This window comes from Camelina sativa, chromosome 16 (genome assembly GCF_000633955.1).
Source record: "Camelina sativa cultivar DH55 chromosome 16, Cs, whole genome shotgun sequence".
Taxonomy (NCBI): Eukaryota; Viridiplantae; Streptophyta; class Magnoliopsida; order Brassicales; family Brassicaceae; genus Camelina; species Camelina sativa.
The window spans coordinates 2,667,273-2,690,421 of record NC_025700.1 but is presented as its reverse complement, the minus strand read 5'-3'; the positions used below and the strand labels follow the sequence as shown (position 1 = coordinate 2,690,421).

The 23,149-nt window shown below is 36.3% G+C and overlaps 5 protein-coding genes across 8 annotated transcripts in view; 2 read left to right on the top strand and 3 right to left on the bottom strand.

Annotated features, from left to right (window-relative positions):
- Positions 1 to 930, bottom strand: part of LOC104749448 (CBL-interacting serine/threonine-protein kinase 13-like) — a 3,233-nt gene extending 2,303 nt beyond the window's left edge. Inside the window, exon 1 of one of the 3 annotated variants that reach the window (XM_010471088.2) lies at positions 112 to 930. In XM_010471088.2, coding sequence (XP_010469390.1) covers positions 112 to 789 — 678 coding nt within the window. In that variant the 5' untranslated portion in view covers positions 790 to 930. Of the gene's footprint in view, positions 1 to 6 lie in introns of all 3 variants that reach the window. The other 2 variants (XM_010471086.2, XM_010471087.2) reach the window with 2 other exon arrangements.
- On the bottom strand, positions 3,996 to 5,210 carry LOC109129430 (uncharacterized mitochondrial protein AtMg00810-like). Its single transcript, XM_019237666.1, has one exon. The coding sequence runs from the start codon at positions 5,208 to 5,210 to the stop codon at positions 3,996 to 3,998; it is 1,215 nt and encodes a 404-aa protein (XP_019093211.1).
- LOC104753269 lies at positions 5,309 to 8,235 on the bottom strand. The gene is made up of 4 exons (XM_010475544.1): positions 8,140 to 8,235; positions 6,913 to 8,061; positions 6,140 to 6,855; positions 5,309 to 6,071 (listed from the first exon to the last, which is right to left on the bottom strand). The coding sequence occupies exons 1-4, from the start codon at positions 8,233 to 8,235 to the stop codon at positions 5,309 to 5,311; spliced, it is 2,724 nt and encodes a 907-aa protein (XP_010473846.1).
- On the top strand, positions 9,834 to 14,801 carry LOC104749447 (nucleobase-ascorbate transporter 2-like). 2 transcript variants are annotated; one of them, XM_010471084.2, is made up of 11 exons: positions 9,834 to 10,227; positions 10,307 to 10,404; positions 10,497 to 10,596; positions 12,043 to 12,119; positions 12,198 to 12,298; positions 12,383 to 12,458; positions 12,541 to 12,600; positions 12,686 to 12,870; positions 13,692 to 13,788; positions 13,901 to 14,046; positions 14,145 to 14,801. In XM_010471084.2, exons 1-11 carry the CDS (start codon positions 10,137 to 10,139, stop codon positions 14,686 to 14,688), a joined length of 1,575 nt encoding a protein of 524 aa, XP_010469386.1. In that variant the 5' UTR covers positions 9,834 to 10,136; the 3' UTR covers positions 14,689 to 14,801. The 2 variants fall into 2 exon arrangements, with proteins under 2 accessions (XP_010469386.1, XP_010469387.1); XM_010471085.2 differs by lacking the exons at positions 12,043 to 12,119; positions 12,198 to 12,298; positions 12,383 to 12,458; positions 12,541 to 12,600 and adding exons at positions 10,752 to 10,852; positions 10,937 to 11,012; positions 11,798 to 11,857 and having other exon boundaries at positions 10,497 to 10,673.
- LOC104749446 (E3 ubiquitin-protein ligase MARCH8-like) lies at positions 17,332 to 18,840 on the top strand. Its single transcript, XM_010471083.1, has 3 exons — positions 17,332 to 17,666; positions 17,840 to 18,369; positions 18,489 to 18,840. The coding sequence occupies exons 2-3, from the start codon at positions 17,888 to 17,890 to the stop codon at positions 18,691 to 18,693; spliced, it is 687 nt and encodes a 228-aa protein (XP_010469385.1). The 5' UTR covers positions 17,332 to 17,666; positions 17,840 to 17,887; the 3' UTR covers positions 18,694 to 18,840.

Below are 23,149 nucleotides of genomic sequence, written 5' to 3'. Positions count from 1 at the left end.
CAATATGTTCTTGTCATCAAACGGAAGGTAACCAGCCATCAACACAAACAAGATTACTCCGCAAGCCCAAATATCGGCTTTGGCAGCGTCGTAACCTTTCCTTGTCAAAACCTCGGGAGCCAAATAAGCCGGCGTCCCACAAAACGTTTGACAGATTCCGTCTTGCCTGAGCTGCTCCGAGACAACGCTTAGCCCAAAGTCAGAGACTTTAACGTTCCCCTTATCGTCCAAAAGCAGATTCTCAAGCTTCAGATCGCGGTGGTAAACACCGCGGCTGTGGCAGAAAGCAACAGATGATATCAACTGCTGGAAATATCTTCGGGCAGTTCCTTCTCTAAGCCGTCCTCTGGCCACCGTATTGTAAAGCTCTCCGCCTCGTACGTACTCCATCACGATGTATATCTTTGTCTTCGTAGCCATGACCTCAAGGAGGTGGACAATGTAAGGGTGGCGGACACGTCGAAGGATGGAGATCTCCCGTTTTATATGACCTGCCATTCCACTCTTCACGATCTTCTCCTTGTCAATGACTTTGATGGCCACATACTCGCCGGATTTAATGTTCCGTGCTAAATAAACTTTAGCGAAGCTTCCGTGGCCTAGAAGCTTTCCTAGCTCGTACTTATCCATGAGAATAGAGCCTTGAGTGGTCCGTGGACTCTTCGGGCTCTCTGGAGTACTAATCTCTTTGCTCGTGTCTTTAGTAACGATTCGACCAAGAAGACCCGCCATGAATTGTAGCGGCGTCGGGCCGGTGATAGCCATCGGTGTAGACAAGACTTGAGCCATCGGTGGGCTAAGACTTTTCTTTTGCGCTATGTTTGTTGATTCCGACACGATTTAAACAGAAACAAAAAAAACGAACCAAAACAAGAGAACGAAACGGACGAAAATAAAAAATGGTGGGGGTTGTGTTTGTTTCGGTTGTAATGTTGTCTTAACTTGGCCATTTCGTGTTCGTTTTATAACAGTTTTCGAGTTGAGATTTTTTACTATATTTTATGTTCGATAAGCTGAAAAGTCATCTGATTAATTGTTTCAAATACTAGTATATTGCTTATTTGATGTTGATGTGTTATCCTAATCCATTTATTTTTGCCAGCAGAATAACACGTTGGACGGGTTTTATCCATACGCAAAGTCAATTTTATTTTATAATACATATATTTTCCTTAAGGGANGATTTTTACTTTATTTTATGTTCGATAAGCTGAAAAGTCATCTGATTAAGTATTGTTTTAAATACTAGTATATTGCTTATTTGATGTTGATGTGTTATCCTAATCCATTTATTTTTGCCAGCAGAATAACACGTTGGACGGGTTTTATCCATACGCAAAGTCAATTTTATTTTATAATACATATATTTTCCTTAAGGGACAGATATTAGGGTTGACTTATCAAACCACCCAGTGAGGTTGATCGATAAGCAGATCATGATTCGTGAAGATGTCGTCACGCTCTCACACATTTGTTTATAATCTCTCTTAGTAGGTTTATCTCATAAGTCATAAGTGAGTATAATAGTCTTGAGAAGAAGATGTAGAGTTGGTATTTGTGGGAACCACGTCACGTGTTAATGCTGAGTCGGTGCTTACTGTAATTTGAGGACTTCACGTAGCCGACCTTAAACCAAAAGCTTCAAAGACACTCGAAAGAGCGATCATATTCATACTTCCAAACGGACCAAACCCGGTTTTCCACATAATAACTATTTATGTTTGGATTTCGAGTTGGCTAATCTTGAATGCAATATTCTCTCGTCCGTAAAACTTTATTCTAAAATTATATAATTTGGATTACAATTTGGCTAATCTTGAGTGCATAACTAAACTACCGTCAACCTTAATTTATTTCTCTGTTTATATAATATGTATTTTTAATTTGGATTTCGAGGAATAATTATGTAGTGTATTAATTATAAAAATATAAGAAATGCTATTCGTCACTTAATTGTATGTGTAAAACACTTATTTATCTCTTCGTAGCTTTCATAGGAGAATTTTTCATGTCACATAAATTGTTCTTCTGGTAAATAAAGAAAAAGTCAACTGATCCAGTTAACTGATTCAATAATACGAATTAAACTAATCAACCTTTTTATGTTGCATATCTATTTTGTTTCTGTTATTAAGTTATACTCGAAATGTATCCCAAAATAGCTTATGAATGCAAGCACGACGAAATTTTATCCTGTTTCGTATCTTTATTTAAAGTATTTAAATGGTCAAGAAATACATAAACTAATGAAAAACCATAACTTTATAAGAAGAATGTAAAGATCGATGTGAAACCACGTAAAAATATTACAATTGTATGGATAATGTTTATCATTATGTAATATATGTATAAATAATCTAAAAAGGAAGTATTCAAAGTTCGTAAGAAATGATTGTGTAAGAATCCAAAAGCAGAATGTGTAAATGAAAACTTAAGTTCCTTTGTTGTTGGTCAAGAATGGTATCCTTTAGAGAGCAGGTCAATGAATTGTTTGAGTCACTGCACAAACACAATGATCTGTATCCGAGTCAGGATTAGAAATTGCGTACATTATACATTGAACATGATCTACTAGTTAAATACCAAATTACATACATGAAACCATATGCATAAATTTTTAAAAGCCATATATCTAACTTATCATACACAAAGAAAAGGGGAGTATCATAAAACTTATTATGATAATATATTATGTGTGATGATAGCTGATAACATAAAAAAGATGGAAGGATGTTCATCCAACAACCGTGATTTGTTAGGACCCGATCTAGAAAACTTGAACAGAGTATGGTTATCTTAAATTTATAAGCATGCAATAATGTTCGGCCAAAAAATATTGATGTGGTTGCAGATGATAAATTTGATAAGGTCCTTCGTTTGAAAAGATTGACACGAGTTTCAAATGCACAAGTCACAAGTGTGTGATAGGAAGTAAATAATACAGAAACCCAGACTTCTTGATGCATGCATTTTGAGGTTCCAACATATATATTGATCCAAGTGACTTCTCATCCTTCATCTTTATTGGTGTATAAATTGTAGAAGCTGGTATGAAGAGTGATAGGGAAATGTTGGAGCAAGAAAGCTCCACTTTGTTTCTTCTGGTGCTCAACCTGGGACGGTTCTCACCATTCTAAAGCCTAGCTAGCATACCCATCCGTGGTGTGGAAGAATAATTACTTCCATAGAGGAAAATATGATGGATTTTGGAAATATGACAATTTTTGCAGGATAGGGTGACATGAAGAATCCTGAATCCCCTCCCAGCTACTACTTCAGATTTTTTTTTTTTATCTTCGATCCGGTATAACGCATGCAGCTGTTAACCAGATGCCATTGGTGATTCTCGATACACAGCCTTGGCGTAAGTCTTATTTTCTTCGTCACGGTTTTACAAGTTAAACCACTTAAAGAGTGAATGACAAGTTATCTCAAAGCTGTGGCTTGTCTATGGCACTTAATTGCAATCGTTCTTTGTGTGTTTACATACACCCTAGCACTTCTCTAATCCTATCCTTCATGATATAAAAAAATAAGCTAAAGAATAAGTTTCTGTGTTATTCCATTGGATGTTGTATTACAATCCTTTATACAAGAGAAGAAGATCGCAAAATATCTAATTACAATTAATATACAATCGCCATCGTATCACGTTAAGTGTTCACGAAGATTGAAACTTGATGCGCAAGTTACGGAGTTAATTCCATCGAATCCGCTAATACCCCTGCAAGTTGGAGCGTGCAGGTCCTGTATGCCCATCTTGAAACGGAACTGCATGAACTCATGTGTACCCAAAGGCTTTGTGAAGATATCGGCCAGCTGCAAGTGACTAGACACGTGAAGCACGCGAATGTTTCTCCATACAACTTCATCTCGTACAAAGTGACAGTCCACTTCCACATGTTTTGTGCGCTCATGGAAAACGGGATTGTGAGCAATGTGTATCGCGGCCTGACTGTCACAATGGACTAGCATTGAAGCTTCGTGTGAGACCCCTAGAAACTGAAAATCCGCTTTAGCCAAATCAGTTCTTGAGTCAAGTGTGCCATCGCTCGGTACTCTGCCTCTGCAGATGAGCGACTTACAGTCTTCTGCTTCTTCGTTTTCCAGGATATAGGAGACCCACCCAATTGTATGAAATACCCAGTAACCGAACGACGCGTTAGAGGGCAGCTGGAGTAGTCGCTGTCACACCATCCGGTGAGCTGAGATGGTGTGTCCGATCGTAGGAAGATGCCCTGACCTGGGTTATTCTTCAAGTAACGAACCACACAGAGTGCAGCTTCCCAATGATCTTCGCGTGGGTGTTGCATAAACTGTGCGAGGAAGTGGACACAATAGGCCAAATCAGGTCTAGTAACAGCCAAGTAGATGAGGCGACCAATGAGACGGCGATACTGGGCCGGTTGTTGGAGAAGAGGTGAGGTCGAGACAGCAAGCTGATGAGTCGATTCAAGTGGAAACGCAGCGGGCCTCGCACCAAGTAAGCCGATGTTGGAGATGATATCAAGGGCATACTTACGCTGACTAAGATACTTGCCAGAGGAACTTCTGGCCACTTCAATACCCATGAAGTACTTCAAGGGTCCCAAATCCTTCATGTGGAAGCAAGAGGATAGATAGGCCTTGAATGTTTTCATAATTTGCCCAGTACTACCAGTAATAATCAGATCATCCACATAAATTAAAACATGAATCTGATTGCCCTTGGTATCCAGTGTAAACAGCGAGTAATCAGACAAACTCTGTTCTAAGCCATATTCTTTCAAAGCAGTGGTCAACTTGGCAAACCAACATCGGGGACTCTGTTTCAAACCGTGAATGGACTTTCGTAGACGACATACCTTTGTCGGACTTGAGGCTTTGAACCCCGGTGGCAACCGCATATAGATTTCTTCATCGAGATCTCCGTGAAGAAACGCATGATGAACATCCATTTGATGAATGTCCCACTTACGTTTGACAGTCGTATCCAAGAGCAATCGTACGGTACCCATTTTTTCGACTGATGCAAACATTTTGTTGTAGTCGATACCTTCAACTTGTTTGTTGCCAAGTGCGACTAATCTGGCTTTGTGTCGTTCTAGAGTTCCATCCGACCGATATTTAAGCGTATCAACCCACTTACATCCAATTGCCTTCTTCCCTATGGGCAAATCTTCAATCATGAAAGAGCGATTGCGTTCGTGACCCTCAATCTCAGTTGACATGGTCTTGTTCCACCATTCATCTGTCGAAGCTTGTTGGAATGATTGGGCACCACATCAGACGTAATTGCAGCTAAAAAAGCCTTATGTTGTGGAGAAAATCATTCACAATCAACATAATTAGCCACCGGGTAGTGAGAGGTCGAGGCATCGGTTGAAGTTGTGGAATTGTAACTTGTATTGACCACAAAATCTTTGAGTTTGACCGATCTTGTTTTCTGTCGATGACCTCGACCGAGCCGTTCTGGCTCCATAGGAACCGAAGCCACAACCGATGGCTGTGTTTTCGTAGCTGGTACGTCGGTGTGCCGGCGTGTGTCCTGATGTATCGTCGCCATCGTGTCACGATGATCACAAGAAGGGAAAGGCAAAGGAGATGGATTTGGTAAAGGTCCAATAAAAGTTGGGTTTGGCACAGGCCCAATAACCGGTGGGTTTGGCACATGCCCAATAACAGGTGGGTCATAAGTGACAGGACCAACTAAATTAGGAGCTTGTGAACGGCCCACCTGATTTGCATCCTCTTCCTTGTGAAACAGAGAAGTTAAGTACGGCGACATATCCACTTCCTCCTCTGGTTCGTCGGCATGAACAAAGGCATATGGGAACTCTGTTTCACTGAACACAACATCGCGTGAAACAAAGAACTGGGCTTTTTCAAGATCGTATAACCGCCAACCTTTTTTCCCATACGGGTAACCCATGAAAACACACCTACGGCTCCGAGACGCAAACTTGTCACCCTTGTGAGACTGATCATGAGCATAACACAGACTGCCAAAGACTCGGAGATGTGCGTAGGAAGGTTTGGCTTTGTACAAGCGCTCATAAGGAGTAGAACCCTGAAGAACGGAGCTTGGTGTCCTGTTTATTAAATAACCGCCGTGAGAACACATTCACCCCAAAACTCCATGGGTAGGTTAGCTCGAAACCGTAAAGCTCGAGCAATTTTTAGTATATGCCGATGTTTCCTCTCAGCTCGCCCGTTCTGTTGCGGAGTACCAACACAAGACGTTTCATGTATTATGCCAAGAGATTTGAAGAAGTCACGCAAACAAACAAATTCAGACCCATTATCACTATGTATCTTTTGAACCGGTGTGTTGAACTGTCGTGTTGTCATTGCTAAGAAATTCTGTAGTTGAGTTGGAGCCTCTGATTTATCATTCAACAAGTGTATCCACACACCTCTCGAGTAATCATCGACGATAGTGAGAAAGAATCGTGCACCAGAATAAGTGGGAGTCCTATACGGTCCCCATAAGTCGCAATGAATCAATTCGAAAATCTTTGTCGTTTTATTCTCACTAATCGGAAAACTCAACCGTGTTTGTTTAGCGCGGAGACATGTATCACACGCTTTATTCAAAAAAGTAGAAGAATTATTAAGAGAAACACCAGGCAGTAGACCCACGACTTTAGCAACTGGATGACCCATGCGATTGTGCCAGAGCTCAAAGGACTTCTCATCTCTTATAACAACGGATGCAGCATACTCCAAGCTTCTAAAGTGAAAGGTCCCTCCCAAACGCTTACCAACTCCTGTCACCGTCCTCAAAGCACGGTCTTGAACAACAAGGAAATGATCAGCCAACTGGACAACACATTGGTTCTCATCCATCAACTGACTCAACGAAATCAACTCAGACTGAAATTCCTCAACATAATAGACAGATCATAGAAGCAAGTTTGGACATAGCCTAACAGAACCTTCTTTCACCAAAATACGTTCTCTATCATCAGCTAACACAACCCCAACCGGTGCCATATCTCTAACATCCGTTAAGATATCTAGACGACTTGTTAAGTGATGGGAGGCACCCGTATCAAGAATCCAAAAAGGAAGAAAACACGTACTCGTTAATTTTTCAGACTCATTGGGTTTGCCGGCATTGAGAAGGTTTTTAATGGCCCTCCACTGAGCATCGCTGACTTCCACTTTGTCATGATCATTATCCGTAACAACATAGTTAGCATTCGCAGAGCTGGTAGGAGTGGCAACCTGAACAGCATTGGCAAACGTCATAGCACGTCCACGTCCCATACTTCCATGGGAACCTCCACATCCACGACCTTGACTTGGTGATGCACGAGTACGTGGTCGATTCCCCCACCACTTCGGATACCCAATGATGCCGTAACAACTCTTGCTTGAGTGAACAATACGGTTAAAATGCGTACACACGACATGCTTGTCATGTTCGTCTCGACGAACACTTTGTACTGCTTGAACAGCGAAGGCACTGACCTCAGTTGTTTCCTCACGACTATTGGCGTCGTTTCGCAACAAATATTCTTCCTGACGAACAATATTGTAAACCTCCTCCAAAGGTTGGATCGGAATTCGTGAGACTAAGCTCGAGCGTACCGTTCGGTAAAGGGTATCATCACGTCCAAACAAAAACTGATGTACCTTATCTTCTTCACGGTCTCTTTCTTGAAGCGTGCCAAGATCGCACTCACACTTACAAAGGCGAAGAGGACGATAGCTTACCATGCTGTCCCAAATACGAGTTAATTTTCCAAAGTAAGCCTCAATAGTGAGACCCCTTTGTTTACAGCCCGCAAGATCCGCCTTGATTTGTTGAACCCTTGGTCCATTGGTCACCGAAAACCTCTTCTTCAAGTGGTCCCACAGGTCCTTCGCAACATCTCGATGAGAGATGTTAGAGCGCAGAACTGGATCGATGGACATCTTGATCCATGACACAAGCAACGCCTGGATTGTCCACCAGTCTTCAAGGTCCGGAGAGCCTTCATCGGGTCGTGGGATTACACCGTTGAGAAACCCAAATTTCTTTTGTGAGTAGAGGGCTGTCTTCATACCACAAGACCATTCATCGTAGTTCGTACCCTGAGTAAGGGATGCGAAATCACCGCTCCAGGATTGTCAGCCGCCGTTAAATCGTACAGAGATAATGGTACGTCGGACCTCCGTCGTTGTTATCGTCGAAGTCGTTGTCGCTGTCGGGTTTGGGTTCAGGGTCGAGTTCATTGGTGGAGTTGATCCATCGTTGGTGGTTGTCATTGTTGAGATCGATAAGTTTCAAAGAATGAAAAGAAAAGGCAATATTATCTTTTCCTCTGAAACCATAAAGAATAAGTTTACGTGTTATTACATTCGATGTTGTATTACAATCCTTTATACAAGAGAAGGAGATCACAAAATATCTAATTACAATTAATATACAATCGCCATCGTATCTTGTTCACGAAAATTGAAACTTGATGCGCAAGTTACGGAGTTAATTCCACCGAATCCGCTAATATAAGCTTGAATGAACCAATCTGTTTTAGGTTCTGGATCTAAAAAACACCTTAAACCCAAACTTGTGAACTTATAAGCCTTTTACTATTCCTTCCCCGGTCCCTTCCCGATATGAGACATTTAGTGATATCTTATCACAAGGTTGTGTTACATTTGAATAACAGAAGCAACAACCAAGCCGAGGAGCAGAGGGAAAAAAATATCTAGAGAGAGAGCAAATCAGTCCCCTTTATACTCAATCTATCACAGCCATGCAATGTCACCGTTTTGGATCTTGTAGCAGTCAACAGGTGAAAGAGACTAGAGAGACCGTATATGTCTTGTTAACTAAAAAGCATTTGTGAATGTTGTAGTATTATTTATGTCTTAAATCCAAATGACCCATTTTGGGGACCTTCTTTGGGTCGCACGTGGGCTGTCCCAGTTTTATTTTAGATACTCTTTTTACTTCTGCACTGTTTTGGACCCATCTCCTGCTGACTCATGGCTCCATGTTATTTTATTTATTTGTTTTTCCTAATGTCTTTATTATTCTTCAAAACCCAAGATATTTTTTTTTATAAAAATAAAAAGTTCAAAGTGAAATATAAAGAAAGTAAAGCAAAAGAAATGTTAATTGATTGGTTCATTTTTTCTTTTCTCAAAAACACGTCATTTTCATACAATCATCATAACGTTTTCTTTTTATCTTTTTAACTTCCGGTTTGTTTTCATCATGGTCAAGTCTTCTTTAATCCACATCCATCAAGTGTACATCCTAACCTTCTTTTTTTCGGTGACTTTTGCATATTTGAGAATGATTCATACACGGATTGGTGGGAGGGAAACAAATATACCAATTGGTTTAACACATGAAATTGAATTGATTATTGCGAAGCTTAAACACACAAACCTGAATAAAGAAAGTCATTGTTATTATCTCTATTAGTGCCATATATAGTGTGCAAATACTAAGTGTGTAATTTTTACACTTTTGATTTGTAAATAAGAAAAAATCTAATGATAAAAACATATTTTTCTGATAAATCAAACAGAACACTTGGCTACTAGTATGATTCCTTCCTCATTTGTTTTTGTGCCCTTTAATTAAAGACTAAACTAAATTCAAGACGCTTGAAGGAAGAGAACGACATGCACTGCAGGAAACGTAACTAATGCATTAAAAGAGTCTGTGACTTCTGATGTGTAAAGTTGGGAAAAAGCATTTTCTTACCAGCAAAACAGTGTAACGGTAGTATTCTGTTTTTGGCAGTTCCTTAAGGGGCATTTCCGGTACCTAACTTATATTTCTAACGGTCCTTTTTCTCTCAACCTTTCACTATCCCTATTTCATATGTATATAAATGTAATAAGTCACCATCTCCACCACTACCAAAAAGCTCTCTTCTAACTCAGCTGCAACTTCGAAAAAGAGTAGCTTTTTTCACTTTGCCTTGTCTCTTTTTTTTTCTTTCTCTTTCACACAACTTTTCTTTTTTTGATTTAAAAACAACTCAGTTCTTGTTTTCTCAGTCATTCCTCTTGATTCAATCAGATCCTTTTAGTTTTCCTGATTCTTTAGCTGATTCATGAGCTGATAAGAAGAAGATTGTTGTTTTGAGTGTTGTTGACCCAGAAAGAAAAAAAGATAGACTTTTGAAATAAATTACTACTCTAAAATCATGGATCCAATAAAGCCAGAGGAGATAAGCCACCCACCAATGGATCAGCTTCAGGGTTTAGAGTATTGCATTGACTCAAACCCTCCATGGGGTACGACCCTTGATTGAAACCATTTGTCTGTAATCGAATTGATTGCCTTTTCACTTTACTGATGTTGATGTTGTTGCAGGAGAAGCCATAGCTTTAGGTTTCGAGCATTACATTTTGGCTTTAGGAACTGCGGTTATGATTCCTTCAGTTCTTGTTCCTATGATGGGTGGAGATGATGTGAGCCATTATTGTCTCTTAATCCAAAGTTATATCTCTGTGTGTGTTTTGCTTATCTGACTGAGGATTTTGATGTTCCTTCCATTGATTAGGGTGATAAAGTCAGAGTTGTTCAGACACTACTGTTCCTTCAAGGTGTTAACACTCTTCTTCAAACTTTATTTGGAACTCGTCTTCCAACTGTGATCGGAGGCTCTTATGCATTCATGGTTCCCATCATTTCAATCATCAAAGACTCTTCTTTGACCCGTATCGAAGATCCACAGTTGGTATGTTTGTTCTTACTCTTGGAATAGTTTTCTGAAGATCCTCACTTCCATACTAACTTGAATGTTTAATCTAAGTAGAGATTTCTAAGTACAATGAGAGCGGTACAAGGCGCAATCATAGTTGCATCCAGTGTTCAAATCATCCTTGGTTTCAGCCAGATGTGGGCTATCTGTGCAAGGTATATATATACAAAGAACACAGTGCTTGTTATCACATAAAGGTTCAGACTTTAATGATTTTTTTCCATCTTACATTATTGCAGATTCTTTAGTCCTGTTGGTATGGTTCCTGTGATTGCATTAACAGGTTTTGGACTCTTCAACATTGGATTCCCAGTGGTACATTACTGAGACTACTCTCTTTAAAGATTCAAGCAAAGCGTCGCTTTCGATTTTTAGTTAATAGTGTTTGTGTTTGCAGGTTGGTAATTGTGTTGAGATAGGAGTCNCTCTTAATCCAAAGTTATATCTCTGTGTGTGTTTTGCTTATCTGACTGAGGATTTTGATGTTCCTTCCATTGATTAGGGTGATAAAGTCAGAGTTGTTCAGACACTACTGTTCCTTCAAGGTGTTAACACTCTTCTTCAAACTTTATTTGGAACTCGTCTTCCAACTGTGATCGGAGGCTCTTATGCATTCATGGTTCCCATCATTTCAATCATCAAAGACTCTTCTTTGACCCGTATCGAAGATCCACAGTTGGTATGTTTGTTCTTACTCTTGGAATAGTTTTCTGAAGATCCTCACTTCCATACTAACTTGAATGTTTAATCTAAGTAGAGATTTCTAAGTACAATGAGAGCGGTACAAGGCGCAATCATAGTTGCATCCAGTGTTCAAATCATCCTTGGTTTCAGCCAGATGTGGGCTATCTGTGCAAGGTATATATATACAAAGAACACAGTGCTTGTTATCACATAAAGGTTCAGACTTTAATGATTTTTTTCCATCTTACATTATTGCAGATTCTTTAGTCCTGTTGGTATGGTTCCTGTGATTGCATTAACAGGTTTTGGACTCTTCAACATTGGATTCCCAGTGGTACATTACTGAGACTACTCTCTTTAAAGATTCAAGCAAAGCGTCGCTTTCGATTTTTAGTTAATAGTGTTTGTGTTTGCAGGTTGGTAATTGTGTTGAGATAGGAGTCCCTATGCTTATCCTCTTTGTTATCTTCTCTCAGGTTATTTTCTTATGGTATCTAATTCCAATACATTCCCAAATATGTTTCAGTTAACTGATATTATAATCTCTATGTTCTTGTGCAGTATTTAAAGAACTTTCAGTTCAGGCAATTCCCTGTAGTGGAGAGATTTGCTCTTCTTATAGCGCTTGTCGTGGTGTGGGCTTACGCGCATCTTTNCGGAGGCTCTTATGCATTCATGGTTCCCATCATTTCAATCATCAAAGACTCTTCTTTGACCCGTATCGAAGATCCACAGTTGGTATGTTTGTTCTTACTCTTGGAATAGTTTTCTGAAGATCCTCACTTCCATACTAACTTGAATGTTTAATCTAAGTAGAGATTTCTAAGTACAATGAGAGCGGTACAAGGCGCAATCATAGTTGCATCCAGTGTTCAAATCATCCTTGGTTTCAGCCAGATGTGGGCTATCTGTGCAAGGTATATATATACAAAGAACACAGTGCTTGTTATCACATAAAGGTTCAGACTTTAATGATTTTTTTCCATCTTACATTATTGCAGATTCTTTAGTCCTGTTGGTATGGTTCCTGTGATTGCATTAACAGGTTTTGGACTCTTCAACATTGGATTCCCAGTGGTACATTACTGAGACTACTCTCTTTAAAGATTCAAGCAAAGCGTCGCTTTCGATTTTTAGTTAATAGTGTTTGTGTTTGCAGGTTGGTAATTGTGTTGAGATAGGAGTCCCTATGCTTATCCTCTTTGTTATCTTCTCTCAGGTTATTTTCTTATGGTATCTAATTCCAATACATTCCCAAATATGTTTCAGTTAACTGATATTATAATCTCTATGTTCTTGTGCAGTATTTAAAGAACTTTCAGTTCAGGCAATTCCCTGTAGTGGAGAGATTTGCTCTTCTTATAGCGCTTGTCGTGGTGTGGGCTTACGCGCATCTTTTGACAGCGAGTGGAGCTTACAAACACCGACCACACCAGACACAAGTAAACTGCAGAACCGATATGTCTAACCTCATTTCCTCTGCTCCTTGGTTAGTTAACATTCTCTAGGATGTGTATGAATAACAAAAAAAAAGACATTCAATAGTTGATAGTGTTTCATATAATTTATGCTTCTCTTGGTATGTTTTAGGATCAAGATTCCTTATCCACTTCAATGGGGAGCACCTAGCTNGCAAGGTATATATATACAAAGAACACAGTGCTTGTTATCACATAAAGGTTCAGACTTTAATGATTTTTTTCCATCTTACATTATTGCAGATTCTTTAGTCCTGTTGGTATGGTTCCTGTGATTGCATTAACAGGTTTTGGACTCTTCAACATTGGATTCCCAGTGGTACATTACTGAGACTACTCTCTTTAAAGATTCAAGCAAAGCGTCGCTTTCGATTTTTAGTTAATAGTGTTTGTGTTTGCAGGTTGGTAATTGTGTTGAGATAGGAGTCCCTATGCTTATCCTCTTTGTTATCTTCTCTCAGGTTATTTTCTTATGGTATCTAATTCCAATACATTCCCAAATATGTTTCAGTTAACTGATATTATAATCTCTATGTTCTTGTGCAGTATTTAAAGAACTTTCAGTTCAGGCAATTCCCTGTAGTGGAGAGATTTGCTCTTCTTATAGCGCTTGTCGTGGTGTGGGCTTACGCGCATCTTTTGACAGCGAGTGGAGCTTACAAACACCGACCACACCAGACACAAGTAAACTGCAGAACCGATATGTCTAACCTCATTTCCTCTGCTCCTTGGTTAGTTAACATTCTCTAGGATGTGTATGAATAACAAAAAAAAAGACATTCAATAGTTGATAGTGTTTCATATAATTTATGCTTCTCTTGGTATGTTTTAGGATCAAGATTCCTTATCCACTTCAATGGGGAGCACCTAGCTTTGATGCTGGTCATGCTTTTGCTATGATGGCCGCTGTTTTTGTCTCACTCATTGAGGTAATGTACCTCTGAATCAAGATTAGTACTCTAGTCACGTACACAACATACATTAAGTATCTCTTTTGAATATGAATGTCCTAAAAGAAGAATCTTTTTGAATTGTGATTAGTCAACTGGAGCTTTCAAAGCTGCTGCACGACTGGCGAGTGCCACGCCTCCTCCACCTCATGTTCTTAGCCGTGGAATTGGCTGGCAAGGCATTGGAATTCTCTTAAACGGTTTATTTGGAACGCTAAGCGGTTCAAGTGTCTCTGTGTAAGTAAAAGTGTGAATGTTTTCAAACCATTTTGAACCAATTAGTGTGAATGTGTTAATCTCATCATGGCTTTCTTGATTCCTTACAAATTCTGCAGAGAGAACATTGGTTTACTAGGAAGCACCCGAGTTGGAAGCCGCAGAGTGATCCAAATCTCAGCGGGGTTTATGATATTCTTCTCAATGCTAGGCAAATTCGGGGCATTGTTCGCTTCAATACCTTTCACAATATTTGCAGCCGTGTACTGTGTCTTGTTTGGTCTTGTTGCTTCCGTTGGTCTCTCTTTTCTGCAGTTCACAAACATGAACTCCCTGAGGAATCTCTTCATCGTCGGTGTGTCTCTCTTCTTGGGACTATCGATCCCTGAATACTTCAGAGACTTCACCATGAAAGCATTACATGGTCCAGCTCACACCAATGCTGGTTGGTTCAATGATTTCTTGAACACAATCTTCTCGTCTTCACCTATGGTCGCGTTGATGGTGGCAGTGTTCTTGGACAACACTCTGGATTATAAAGAGACAGCGAGAGACAGAGGCTTGCCTTGGTGGGCTAAGTTCAGAACTTTTAAAGGAGATAGCAGGAATGAGGAGTTCTACACTCTCCCTTTCAACCTCAACCGTTTCTTCCCTCCTTCATAGAAAGTTTACCTTTTTTGTTTTGACTCAGAATTGTTATTTGTTGTTTGTCTGTGTGTGACTTATCATCACCCAATTTTATCTAATCTATAAGAATCATTCATTTTTTTATTTAATGGAATCACAACCACTTCATTAGGATCAGCATCAAAAGATTTATATGACTGATTCAGTTTTTTTTGTAGTAAACAAACTCAGTTTTTCTTTTTCTTTCCATTTATGGTGAATTGACCAATAAATTAAACTACTAATATAGTCAATTTAGTATAATGATATTGATAATTTTGCATTTGTTGCTAATTTATATATTTAAAGTATGATGAATTTTATAGTGTGATTTTTTCACATTTAATGAAAAATGATTATAATAAATCCTGATGTCAGTTAATTACTAGATTTTCTAATTATTTATTAGGGATTTTAAAGTTCAAAATTAATAAAGTTTAAAGATTGTGGAAGCTATCGTATAAAAAAACTACATGTATAGATGACAGATTTATAAGCTTGCAAATAAGCAAATTTGAGGTTTTGAGAAAAAGACTTTAATCTTTTAATAATATTTTACAAGATATACTTTTATTAAAAAAATGTAAGGACTAAAACAAGTGTTTGTAAATACAATCTAGCATAATAAAAAGGGAAATATATGATTGGTTTCATATACAAATTAGTAAATTTAGAAAATACCATATGCATATCCATATAGTTTACTAAGTTTAGGGATTTCTTTTGAGGAAAATTATAATTAAAAAGGTTTAAAAGCATTATTTTTGGCTAAGATATGTATATATGAGCTTTAGTCTTCAAACTCCTCCGTAATTTCATTTCCTCAAAATCAATTTTAGTTATATTTTCATGGAGGTGAGAAGAATGGTTAAATAAATCCAAATATGTTGATAACAATAACAAAAAAACTAACAAATACGGATGTTTTTAATGGGTCGTTTGAATTTACCAAAAAAAAGTGTCAAAAACCTATTAAAAAAAATGAAAACTACAATGCCTCCAAATGGTATTGAAGTGGAAGTCCTTGATAATAATGTCCAATCATATATGGTTACCCTTCACAAATACTAAAGAGTTTATTGTCTTATGAATGGATGAAATAATATCGTAAAACAAAAAGATATCAAATCAAGCGATCTCATCGAGTTATATTGGGATGGTACCAAATTTATTTTGATTGTAGAGTGAGTTTTCTTTTCTAAATTATCTCTCATCAGTTTTTACCTTTTTAATAAATCGATTGAACTAATTTTTTGGGTTGAATATTGGTATTTTTGATGGGTTTTATGTGTTTCATAACTAAAATAGTAGCAAGTCAATTTGCATTATAATGTAAATAATAGATAAGTTAATATCGCTCTACTTTATATTATCATAAAGGTGTTATACAAAAATATGTTATTGTAGAGTAGTTATACATCATACTCATTTTTTTTCTTGTAGAAAACTAGATATATTAGTAGCTGATTAGATTTATAACTAAAGTTTTAAATGGTGACCGTAGCTCAAGTGTTGCATAAGCTGAAAAAAAATAATTAATTGTATTGCGAATAGTAATGAGTCAAATCAATTAATTATATTACGAATTTGGTTCATAATAATCAAATCAACTTTTATATATATTATTTATTTATGATGACAGCCACCAAATATTCAAATTCATATTTCTATATTTCAATTTTTTCTTAACTACAAATATTAAGTCTAAGATCATATTTTTTTTATCTAAATTTATTAATTTTATAGTTAAACTTATTAATTTTCTTAAAAAAAATATTTCAAAAGTTATTTATATATATATATACAAATATAGAAAATATAGTTTTTAATTTAAGTAGGTCTTAATTTGATTGGTTTATTATTTGTTTCACATAAAAAATATATCTTAACTTCTTATTTCTATTTATTAAAATGGGACAATTTGTCAACATTAGTGAATTTTCATTATTTTGGATACAAAAATGTCAATGGCTAAATGATTGAGATAAACTTTCTTTATTCAATAAATCTGATTTATTTTAGAGAAAATGGACTTAATGACTAAGAGTCAAAACTACAAAAAGGAGTATAGACTTTAACGGGACAAACCGACAAAGATTATCGTCATTTTTTTTCCATTTTTTGGATGACATACTATTTTTCTTTATAACATGTTAATTTTTTTTTTTGTGAAATGACACATCATGTGTCACACATGATTGGTGTATGATCCCACATTATTTGTTAATTCTTCTGCAAAAAAAAAAACAGCCTTATTTATGTTTTTGGCAATTTTGAAGCAATTATTATTCATCTACCTTTTTTTTTAGCACCAATTAATATACTTAATTAACCATTTATCAATTCACCAAACAAAAAAATTAACCATTTATCAATATACTACCTATTCCTAAACAATAATAATTTTCTTTTGTAAAACTATGGTCAATAAATATATAAATGTTAACTTAAATAGGGAATTTTTATTGAATTGGTTTGAATTATAGTTGATACAAGTTGTTCTCATCTTCACCAAACATTATTCTGTTACCCAAAGAAAGGTGCTTTCATATTAAAATTTCACACAAATTAGTTTTAGCTTTACTGCCTAAAGTGGAACACAGAGTTTTATAGAAAGACAAAATTGAAACGTAAAGTGATTTTTAAAGTAAACTGAAAAAAAAAAAAAAAAAAAAAGGAACCTTTTGCAATCTAGAGAGAGCAGAGCAGAGCTGATTAAAATATTTTGCAAATAACTGTAGCCACGAGCTAGCATACGTTTCTCAGAGCCATGATGATTAAAAAAAAAGCTGATTGATTTCTCCAGTTGCTTAAAGATCTGAGGCCTAAAGCTGAAAAAGAAACCCTTTTTTTTTTCTTTTTTTTTGAGATTTGTTTGTTCCCACAGATTCTCTGACGCTACCTAAACCTTAAAGTTTGCCGCTTTATCTGTTGCTGTTGCAAGATAGCTCTTTTGAGGTGGATCTGGATTCTGGGTAAGGTTTGGTTTTTATGTCTTTTACAACTTTGTTTACCAGTAGGGTTTCAAGAAGAATTAAAATCTTTGTGTTGGAGCATTTACAGGGTTTTCAATTTTTAGGAATGTTGTTGTCTTTGTTGGCTCTTTGTCTGACTAAGAGGGGTTTTTATGGATCTTGGACTTTTGTAGGAACTTGAATCTAAAGCCCTCCTCTTTTGTGGTATATATGAATTAAAAATGGACCCGAGAAGTTGTTCGAAATCGATCAGTGTTTGTGAGAATTCGAGTGATGTTGTGCTTGAGGGTGGTGTTAAGGGTCAGACCAGTGACTCTGTCTCAAAAAAGGTTTTGATTGAAGAAGAAAATGATTCAAGAATGGCCAAAGATGGTGTTAGCTGCAGTAGTAGTAGTAACATTTCCTCAGCTCAGGCTGTTCATGAGGGGGTTGCGGATAACGTTAGTGTGGTAAGCTGCAACGAGGCAGAGAGTGATACTTCAAAAGCAAAGGCGAAGGAGTTCCACACGGTTGATTTGAGTGGTGAAGGAGAAAGAATCTGCAGGATTTGTCATTTTGGTTCTGATCAATCACCTGTGGTGGCTACTGGTGATAATAAGTCAGTAAGTCAGGACTTGATTGAGATTGGTTGCAAATGCAAAAACGAGCTTGGCCTTGCACATTTGCATTGCGCAGAAGCTTGGTTCAAGTTAAGAGGGAACAGGTAATGAATTCAATTTTCCTCAAGTGTTATTAGCTTAGCAAGCGTATGAGAATTTGATGCATGAACTGGACTAATGTACAAGAGATCCAAATCTTGGTGTTTTGTTGTGTTCTTGGCAGTGTATGTGAAATATGCGGCTGCACAGCGAAGAACATTACAGTAAGGTTGATGGAGGATTGGAGCGGCGAAAGGGACAATACATTGGATGAGAGAAGAAGACGTGGAAGAGGACAATCTTGCTGCATCTTCATGCTTTTCCTGCTCTCTATCCTTTTGCTTCATTGGTTTTTCAAAAAGTTTAGTGGTTACTACCAAAATAAGTGAATAAGTATATATATGTTGGTAATTTTATTAGTTGGTTCTGACTTCTTAGACTATATGGAAAAGAGATGATAGAATCCAAATTCTTAGATTAAACTCTGAGTAGCAGATGGACAATTTAGAGTTTAATAGAAACAACACCATTTTGCATCTACCTCTTGAGAGAAAGGGCAACTTCGTACACCTCGTACATATAATCCCCCCACATATGGCCTCTTTCTGCTCTTCACATGTCATTTTGGTTCTGATCAACCATGTGATTGATAATACATAAATACAGGCCCACATACTAACATAGACCACCTCATAATTGCCATAATTAATCTATCTTCATCATATTTGTTTGGTCCACGCCATAAAACATTCGTCGTTTTTGTGAAGGAAAAAAAAAGGAAATAAGAAATTATAGTTTCACAATGCAAGATGTAAAATCGTTAGTCAAAAACATGATTTACATTCACAGGAAAAAAAAAAAAAATCAAAAGAACAGTGCGAAAAGAAGATTGTTGTAGTACCATTATAAGAATCTTGGTCGACGATGATTGTGCTATTCTCCGAGAACAGTTTGCAAACCCGGGGATAGTTGTAGAGAGCATGCATGCATCTCATCACGTGGCTCACGCGTTCTCGTATTTATTTTTTGTTTTTTACTAGGATTGAAGACACGAGAAGGATAAAATGAGGGGAATTAATTAAAGACATTATAACATTCAAACTAATTAATGCCTTGTACTTTTGAGAGACTCACCAACATATATCTCGCATGGTAGTTTTCAGATCCCAAGATTGGTCGAGGATTCGATCCATAAAACCTGATAACCAAGAAAAGTAAACATAACTTGCCTAGAGATTATATTGGTTTTGCATGGGATGAATTGCGGGGCAAATCTCCTTTGGCAGATAAGTATTTTACTTGCATCATCCCTAGCAATAGCCATCTGCCATAGGAGTATTCGCCCAGTAATCCAACCATACATTATCTCTTTGTCTTCACAAACATGCATCTTCTATACTATATAATATATATGTTTCCTGATTTTTCACATTGCATCTTAAGTTATTATAAGTTGGACAAACAAAAAGTACATATATATAGTTCGTTGATGAAGGTGTTTCTATTATTCTATATAGCCAATGTATATAGAACAGCATATTCTCTGGCACATACCATGCATGTTTCATAGAGCATATTCATATGTGTCTAGTATAATCCTAAAGACCCCTCTTCATGCGGTCCTCATGCTTCTGATCTCATGAATTAACATTTTTTTACTTTTCTTGATTTGCCAGGCTTTTTTCCAGTCATGCGAATACTTTGCCGGTAAATGGTATACCAGGTTTTATAGTTCATGTTTTGATAGGAAATTGTTCCGTAGGATATGCTCTTTACATTAATGTTATAAATACATTACAAACTTTGAATTTTTTTTTTTACTTTGAAGTCATCAAGTGAGAGAGAACGACATAGATTATTTCTTGGTAGAAAGAATTACAGGGCGAATCCTCTATTGGCAGGGGAAAATAGATGACTGTTATATGTTCTCATCTATTCCTCTGCCAAAGGAGATTTGCCTCGCAATTCTTCTCCACTGTTATTTATTTTTCCATTGTCTATATAATATTTTTCATTTGATATAGCGTTATTTGACGCTCATGCTCATATTTTTACGGTTTACTATTTTAAAGATTTTATTCGATTCACTCTTTAGAACCAACTCTTTTATTTTGTTTTGACCTTAGCTCTCTAATAGAGGCTTTAATTCACACACTTACGCAAAGAATGCTTCAAAATTCATTTATGAGAATCCGAGAACCAAGTTTAATACTCAAGTTAGAAAAGTTTAGCAGTAAACGAGTTTTCATCATAAAAAAACTAACATGTTAGGTTTATATTAACGAAATGGTTTTAGGATTCTTAGCTCCGAAGTTCGAACAATACACTTGGCCATATTTCCTCATTGGCGACATCTATCTCGTGGGTTAATATAAACTATACTATCTAAAGCCAAAATTATCTTATGTGCTTTGTCAAATAGCTAATGATCAAGTACAATAGCATGTAAACTAATGTTTGCTGTGGTTGGATATACTTGTTGAATATGCTGTCAGTACCTGAAGCATATGACTCTGACCTTTGGCCTTTTCAAGAATTCAAGCTAAAACGTCAAATCTCAAAAGGTGCTATACAAGAATATGATATATACATGCATGACTTTTAAAATAATGTGTTCGAATTTTATATTTTACAGACTAATGGGCTAGTTTAAATTAATAAGGCTCTCTATATCTAGTTAAGTTGACTATTTTCATTTAGTGTGACAATATTCTTAATCTTCTCTAAAAGTTTAATTATTATTATGAATAAGAGAAAAATGTAACTGTAAAACTAAACAATATAAAAATGGCAATATACAAATGACCACGTAGAGGTTGCTCGCAAAAGGTACGGTTGTGGACCGTAGCGGTTGCACTGACATGCGTTTGACACTAATTAATTATAGACCGTGCTTTCAGTCTTGTACTGTTTTCATTATATTTTAGATCGCTCTAACTAATTCAAAAGTTCATTTGCTCAAGTGTTTGCAATGGATGATGATGGCAAGATTAACTGAATAGCTTAGAAGAAAGAGGTAAAAAGGAACATAAATAAGGAAAAGTTATAAGTAAGAAGAAAAAGAGTAAGTTTTTCCTCATCCTAGCTAGTTGCCTTTTTTTTTCCTTAATTACTCCTATCTAGCAAAATAGAAAGTAAGTAACCTTAACATTACAACAACAACAAAAAAAAAAGACGAATAAAACTTTATGAGTTTTTTTTGTCAAAATAAAAACCTGGAGAGGACAATACCATGGATCTTCCATTTTTAGAGTATAACCTTTACAAGTTGTCATTGTCGAACTTTTTGGCAAGTCAAAAGTTTAATTCTTGAAGTAAATCATCTTTTGCACACAAAAATAAAGAAGAAGTTAATTATCTTAAACCATTAATAGCTGTTTAAATACTAGTATTATTTAGTTATAATAATCAGGTAAAGTAGAACAAAACTTTCTACCAAAAAAAAAAAAAAAGTAGAACAAAAACTCGGTGAGACTCGAATATAAGATCACTCAAGATGACCGTAAAATCTCGGGGGCATAGAGGATTATTCCTTAGGAGATTAAATTATACGTACGTAGGGGATAGATTTTATTCTAGCTAAAGGATAGTGCCATTGAATATGCTTATTGCAGTGTTGTATATAAACACACAACACCAACATTTATTTTAGTAGAGAGAGAGAGAGAGACAGATGAAAAAGAGACAGAGAGAAGGTGAAAATGCATTACAGGGCAAGATCACCATTGGCAGAAATCTATTACTTCATTCTTGCATATGCATAAATGTTTGTGGTGAGCTCTCTGCCAAAGGAGATTTGCCCGGTAATTCTCTTGCACCAACGTTTTACATATCTTTTTTTTTTTTATTGTTTTCGTTATTTCTTTTTGGATAATTGGAGTCGATGTGTACAGCTAATAGAAATCGACTCCTAACTTTTAAAAGAAAACCTTTGCATTATAACAATTGGGTTTTGTTATATTTCAAAGAGGATGTATTAGAAAAGATAATCACAATATTATATCTGTGTCGCCATCATGAGTATATGGTAGTGGATGTATGAAGGTATGAAGGTACGTTGACAAAAACATTGGTTATGTAATTAAATTCAACATTTTGTCTACTTAAATTAGAGGGTTTATTGGTTCAAGATTTGAATAGAGTTTTAAACACTTAATTATTAAATCAATAAAAATGTGGTGTTATTCAATTAAAATAAATTAGAAGAATCTATGATTGTTAATGAGTTTAGATTATTGGTTCATAATTTTATACACTTTCTTCAAAAAAAACAGAAATTGTTTGGTTCATTGTTTAATTAAAGACATGGCCCATGACCGTGGTAGATTCGTCTCTTTTAATATGTCTAATAGAAACCATACGAGAATTACTGAATTAGATTAAGCTTTGTCTCACCATTGTTTTGTTAATTAGGAGGATTTTAGTAGTTAAGGTTCAAGAAACTATTTTGTCCAAAAAAAAAAAAAGGTTCAAGAAATTATTAATTTGGTTCGAATTGAAATAGTTGAACTTGGTAATTATTAATAGTTGAAATTATTAATGTGGTTAGAATTTGGTATACCGGAATAGATGTGCTGAGTGAACCAGAGAGAGAAGTTAAGTCGGTCAAATAAAAGAAAGGGCAAAATGGGAATATCAAAATATATGTTTTCGTATACAGTAAAATCTCTATAAATTAATACTCTATAAATTAATAATCACTATAAATTAATAAATTTTGCTAATATAATAATTTTTTTGAAATTTCAATGTAAAATATGGTCCCAATAATATCATAAATTAATAATCATGTAAATTTTTATATATATATATATATATATATATATATATATATATATATATATA

Coding starts and splice junctions, on each gene's coding strand:
- LOC109129430 (XM_019237666.1), bottom strand. CDS start 5,210: ATGTCAACTGAGATTGAGGGTCACGAACGCAATCGCTCTTTCATGATT.
- LOC104753269 (XM_010475544.1), bottom strand. CDS start 8,235: ATGACAACCACCAACGATGGATCAACTCCACCAATGAACTCGACCCTG. Junction 8,062..8,139: donor CGACGATAACAACGACGGAG/GTCCGACGTACC, acceptor TCCCTTACTCAG/GGTACGAACTACGATGAATG. Junction 6,856..6,912: donor TTTTGGTGAAAGAAGGTTCT/GTTAGGCTATGT, acceptor GAGGAATTTCAG/TCTGAGTTGATTTCGTTGAG.
- LOC104749447 (XM_010471084.2), top strand. CDS start 10,137: ATGGATCCAATAAAGCCAGAGGAGATAAGCCACCCACCAATGGATCAG. Junction 10,405..10,496: donor CTATGATGGGTGGAGATGAT/GTGAGCCATTAT, acceptor TCCATTGATTAG/GGTGATAAAGTCAGAGTTGT. Junction 14,047..14,144: donor AGCGGTTCAAGTGTCTCTGT/GTAAGTAAAAGT, acceptor CAAATTCTGCAG/AGAGAACATTGGTTTACTAG.
- LOC104749446 (XM_010471083.1), top strand. CDS start 17,888: ATGGACCCGAGAAGTTGTTCGAAATCGATCAGTGTTTGTGAGAATTCG. Junction 18,370..18,488: donor TTCAAGTTAAGAGGGAACAG/GTAATGAATTCA, acceptor TGTTCTTGGCAG/TGTATGTGAAATATGCGGCT.